Here is a 6,000-nt window from a genome sequence, read left to right as displayed (position 1 = left end):
ATGCCTTTTGTCATGCATCGTGATACGGAAGTTCAGAGATGTAGAATGAAGACTAAAGGGATAGTTCACCCAAAAAAGAAAATTCTGTCATTAATTCCTCACCCTAATGTCATTTCAAACCCATAAGACTTTCATTCATCTTCGGAACACAAATTAAGATCTTTTTGAAGAAATCGGAGAGCTTTCTGTCCCTCCATTGATAGCTATGCAATTACCACTTTGATGCTTAAAAAAGTTCATAAAGAGATTGTAGCTAATCCACAATTGAGCGGTTTAGTCCAAAAATTTCTGAAGAGACACGATCATTTATATAATGAACAGGTTTAATTCAGGCTTTAAAGCACATATAGACATTGATCAGTGCACATATAATCAGAAGCCCAACCGAACTTGCTTGACGCGCCAGAACAAACCTCATTGGTTCTGGAGCTGAAGCTCAAACTTGCTGCGTAACACGAGAATGAGCCCCATTGGTTCTTACACGTCAAGTGAAGTTTGAGCTTCTGTTTACCACAACTGATGTGTGTTTATGAATGTTTATATGCGAATTAAAGCCTAAAATTAAACCTGTTCATCATATAAAGCGATCATGTCTCTTCAGAAAATTTGGACTAAACTGCACAATTCATATGGATTAGTTTTCTCATCTCTTTATTATCTTTTGAAGCACCAAAGTGTTGGTTGCGTTGCTGTCAATGGAAAGTACAGAGAGCTCTCAGATTTTTCAAAAAGATAATTTGAAGATTCATTTGAAGAACAAGTTTTTCTTCGAATAACGACTTAAATTTTGGTCTAATTCTCGTTCATAATGCATGAAATAGTCCTAGTGCTGAGGGCCACTTTTGTGGTAGTTTTCAACATGAAAGTGATTAAATAATAATATAATTTTTATAATTAGATAAGCTATGACTTTAAATATATTTTTAATGTTAAGTCCCACGTCTTTCACACATTGGACTGCTCGCGATCCTTGGTTGAGACACTGGCCTTTAGTCCCAAAGACATACTGTATAAATCTTTTAGTCTTACACCCACATAGTTGCATAATATAATGTAGCGGTGAAGGAAGTCACTGCACAGCCTCCCACTATATTCTCTGCGCTTTCTCGTGTTCTCTCTTTCAGACCACACGCATCCTCTTACTCTCCTCTCTCTATCTTTTACAGAGGCAAATTATGCAAGCAGTACCAGAGTCCCTCTCTCTGGTGACGTGCCAGCCTGTTGGTGAGACCCTCCGCTCCAGCGCCCACCCCTGTGCCCTCTCCCCTGGCAGGCCCATGCTGGTGGACGCCCTGCTCAGGTCTACGCCCGCACCATGAGCGCCAACGGCCCTGCTGCGACTCCTGCCGCAGCCCCCGCAGCCTCCGTGCCTGTACCCTCGGTGGTACCGGTCGGGTCGCTGGCCCAGAAGAAGCGGCAGCAGTATGCCAAGAGCAAAAAACAGGGCAGTTCGGCCAACACGCGGCCACAGAGAGCTCTCTTCTGCCTCAACCTCAACAACCCCATCCGCCAGGCCTGTATCAGCCTCGTGGAATGGAAGTATCCTTTACCATTTGTAAAACATCGGTTTCTGTCAAGATCGACCAATATCTAAACTCTTTCAGTGTTCAAAATGTTTGAGATGTTTTTTTCCCCAAATTGAAAGTTTTGTCATTTACTCACCTTCATGTTGTTCAAAACCTGTGTGACTCTCTTTTTTCTTATTCCACACAATGAAAGTTTATAAGTTCCAATGTTGTTTGGATCCCAACGTTCTTTAAAATAACTTATTTTGTTTTCTTTAGAAGAAAGAAATGCATGTAGGTTTTGAACAACATGATGGGAAGTAAATCATTCCAGAATTGTTATTTTTAGGTAAGCAGACAATTATATGTATGAAAAGTATGAATACTGGCTTTGTGGTGCTATCAAAACATTGCAGTTTGAACGTATCTAACCAATAAAATTATATTGACCTGACCACTGGTGTGAGTTGGAGCTCTCCGGCTGTCCAATGGAGGACAAGGGGAGTGTTCTTGAAGGTTGTTTGAAAATTGCAATAGAGTGCTGCAATGATGATGTATATTTGTTGGCCAACCCAGAAGTTAGCATCACCCTTGTTCCCTCGACAAAAACCCAATAGGATTTTTCCATTGACTGGATTATTGCAGAAAATAAGCTCTGTGACCAACAAAAGTTTAAGAAGTTTTATCATGATAATCTTCACCAATAAACACAACGTTTATGAACTCTGAAGCTTAAATACAATCTCCAGAGGTAAAAAGCTAAACCTAGACTATATATGAACTACACCCTGATCACATGACTTGCATGACAGCATGATGAATTTTGATTTACCTGAAAACCTCTGTAGCAACTTGTTAGCAATTGCCCATTTCAAGACAAGTCACAAGGGTGCATTACTGATGTATTTTAAGTCATAGAATACATGAAGATATCTTGAGCTTGTATTCACCACAGACCTTATTTCAGTCATTTAACCAAAAACCCAATTCAAAAAACCCATTTACTTAAGGCCGATGGAACCAGAAGTGCTAAAATGTGCTAAAAAAGTGAAAAACTCGTTTCCGGGTTTTGGCCAACAAAACGTCATAGCTGATAGAAAAGTGGGATCAAATATTCTGTTTGCGTTTCATGGAAAAAATGGTGGCATACACGTTTGCTATGACAGAATGATAATTTTTGAGTGAACCATTGCTGTAGGCTATGTGCAGTGGATTGCAGTATATTCTATTTTAGCATTCGAATATGTGGTGAAAAATGGTGGTCTGCTGCTGTTTGTTGTTTGTAAATACGCTTTGAAGGTTCAATTCCTCAGGAAAACTAGCATATGGTGTGGTTTGCTTGTGGCCTGTGCTGAAAATAGTTGAAGGCAGGATGAAGTAATTGAGCGAATCATCAAAAGAACAGGTAAACAAATGAAAGTAGTCCACCTTTGCGTCTAGCAGACATCTCAGCTTGATATCTCCAGTAGACGCTTGTCTGGTGGTCTTTATTAGAGAGAAACTGTGTTCCCTGCAGTGAGGAGCACCTTAATCTCAAGCGTGTATAACTGAGCTTTGAAAAGAACATCTGTTCCCCGGCCACACAGGAAAGATAAAGGTGCTATGCCTTCCAAGCTGCAGATCTCAAATGTATCTCTACAAGAGAGGATCTATAGACCTTAATCAGGGTAGCATCATGTTTAATTTTGATAGGAATCAAAACGTGGCTGTGAGGGATAGAATACAGTGCGTTCAATGGATTGTACTGTTGTTTAACAACAATCCACTGTCAGTTAGGTGTCTAACAATATATCGTGTCACAATACTGTATATCGCAATACAAAAATGCAACATGTATTGTGGATAGTGACAGTGTATTGTGTATAGTTCAACCAAAATGAAAATTACTGTGTGAGAAAAAAATTGAAGTTTACAGAGTTTTAGTGACAGTGCTACATTAAACTACTATATAATTTTGAATATAATGTATAATAATTCAATGGGGGAATATTTGTTGGTCATGATAATGCCAAATGTCTTATGTTACCAGTAAACAGTGGCCTACGTTATTTTAAATACATCTAGCCAGTGACAGAGTGCAAGCATTTTCGTCTAAAATAATTCTGTATTTTCAGCTTCAGAATCATGAATATTTTTATTCTGGTGTCAACATTGGCCTGTGCATTAGGTTTCCATCCCCAAGTCCAAGTCTATTCATTTACACCCCCAATGTAATACCAAATTTAGCATTTTAATCAACAGTAATTTTTTTTGTTAAGCTTTTACCATATGTCTTGGAGTATCGCAATAATATTGTATCTTGAGTTCAGTATCGTGATATGTATCGAATCGTGACATGAGGGTATCATTACACCCATACTGTCTGTAGACTTTAGACCAAAAAAAGTTTTGAAAGGTGTGAGTTAATACCTTTATACAGTGCGTGCCATTGTAAAAACTGTATGTATATTCCTCACAGCATTGTTTTCATCTGTTTTAAATTCAATATGGCGTCTAACATAAGGTCTGTAGCCCAGGATATCTCTTTTTTTCTTTTTGTTGTTGTCATACAATATAATATACAGTGAAAAAAGCAATGCAGATGTGAACATTTGTGTATGAACATCCAAACGCTAATGTTAGCTTAGCGCTACGAAATTCCCAGCTAACAGGGAATGTTCTCAGAACATTAGCTAACGTTCTGGCAAGGTTCTCTTAAAGTTATGAACAAGCGAATCTTCCACTAAACAGAATGTTCTTTCAAAGTTCTCTCTCTTTACTCAAGGGAACAATGGGAAAGTCAAAGAGAACTTTCCCCTGTATGGCGCATAATCCAACATTTTAGTGTCCTAGCTCATGGCCTAATAAGAGTATTTAGCTGTGTAAAATTAGAACATTGCGTTGTACTGGATTTAAAAAACGCATTATGTGAGTACAAAAAGTAATGCGAGACGCAACCCTCAATCTAGCACAAAATGTTGCTTTTTTTGTGAAAGCAGAGTATAGATGTATATTATGTTGAATTAATGTAGACTGCAGCATTTTCAGGTCCTCTGACTCACACTTTTATTTACAATTTGTCTGTCTCACTAGCAGGAAAGCACAGCGGCTGATTCAGTACTGTTGTGATGGGCTTTTAGCTGTTAAAACACATGCAAGTAGCTTCTTACTGCTATTTCCTTCTGACCCTCTTGACCAAACAAAAGATGAGATTTAGCTGGGCTGGGGTTACTAATAAAGATGTACCGATGAACAGGGGTGTGATGCTTTGAATATTATTGTTTTTCTTGACTTGTTATTAGTTTCGCGTAGCCAGACCTTCAGACTGATGGCAGAAGGTCTGGACTACACAGTAGCTTTCATTGGACAAGGACCGCCCCAGAGGCTGTCTGATTGACATGTAAAGCAACCAATCAGAGTTTGTTTTGTTCAGCGTCATGCTTAGGGCCATGAAAATGTGAAGCCAGTGTCCCTACAATAACAGTGCGGCATGCAACTAATAAATAATTAATTCAAGAACCAAAAATACCTGTTTGCAAAACACCTTAGAAGTCGATTGGAAACGTGTGTAGATTTTGTTCTGAGAATTTCAAATCATCTAAATGTCACGACGGTTTTGTTTCTGGGCGGACTTTTAAATAAGTCCTTGTAAGCAATCCTGTAGGATTCAACCAATCAGATGAAAACTTGAAGTGATGAAGTGTTTCCTATTTTGTGTGCCTTATGTATCAGATGTTCAGCCAATTTTGAGGTCTAAGGCTGAGACTTGTCTTGGAGACATAAGTTAGAATGGTTTGGGAAAATACAATTAGAATGGTTTGGGAAAATACAATTATTACCCCGGTTTCACAGACAAGTCTTGCGCCAAGTCGCAGATTAAAATGCTTGTTTAACTGAAAACAACTTGCACTGACATATCTGAAAAAATATGAAACACCAGTAATGTTTATTTTTATTTTCATAAAAGCTACTTAAATGCATTGAACTAAGGCCCAGTCGGTTTAATCTAAGCCCTGTCTGTGAAACCAGTCCATTGGGTTATAATCAATGTTTTTTTTATGTAATTTTTTTTAATTTCTTTCTTTATTTAATTAACATTAAGAAAATATTTTTGTGTGGGAGCCAATGACAATGTCAGTGCATTTCTGACAGAAATCACATTTTTGAGCCTTGTTTAGTACATTAGAATCTAGCAAATTCAAGGGATGAGCTGAAATTCGACCTTGGAATTTCTTTTCTCTAGTTTTCGATGTACAGAACTGTACTGTCTTGTTTGATTGATTCCAGTAGCAAATTTTACTTGTAAACCTTTACAAGAATGTGCATATTAACAGCCTCTAATTTCAAATATTTAATACTCTCTTTGTTCTACTCCTTAACTTTCATCTCAGGCCATTTGATATCTTTATTTTGATAGCGATTTTCGCCAACTGCATGGCCTTAGCTGTATACATCCCCTTTCCCGAGGATGATTCCAACTCAACCAATCACGACCTGGTGAGTAAATGACTTAAAC

General features: G+C 38.1%; 1 protein-coding gene across 11 annotated transcripts in view; it reads left to right on the top strand.

Annotated features, from left to right (window-relative positions):
* The first annotated feature begins 1,186 nt into the window (after nucleotides 1-1,186).
* The window catches only part of cacna1da (calcium channel, voltage-dependent, L type, alpha 1D subunit, a), a 102,446-nt gene continuing 97,632 nt past the window's right edge, over nucleotides 1,187-6,000 (top strand). For all 11 annotated transcript variants that reach the window (XM_077203927.1, XM_077203926.1, XM_077203921.1 and 8 more), the window contains exons 1-2: nucleotides 1,187-1,539; nucleotides 5,876-5,981. In XM_077203927.1, coding sequence (XP_077060042.1) covers nucleotides 1,316-1,539; nucleotides 5,876-5,981 — 330 coding nt within the window. In that variant the 5' untranslated portion in view covers nucleotides 1,187-1,315. The remainder of the gene's footprint in view (nucleotides 1,540-5,875; nucleotides 5,982-6,000) is intronic.

This window comes from Siphateles boraxobius, unplaced genomic scaffold (genome assembly GCF_051911475.1).
Source record: "Siphateles boraxobius isolate OS27281-9 unplaced genomic scaffold, OSU_SipBor_1 5, whole genome shotgun sequence".
Taxonomy (NCBI): domain Eukaryota; kingdom Metazoa; phylum Chordata; class Actinopteri; order Cypriniformes; family Leuciscidae; genus Siphateles; species Siphateles boraxobius.
Note: the sequence above shows the minus strand (reverse complement) of the source record. Positions and strands in the feature narration are given on the sequence as shown.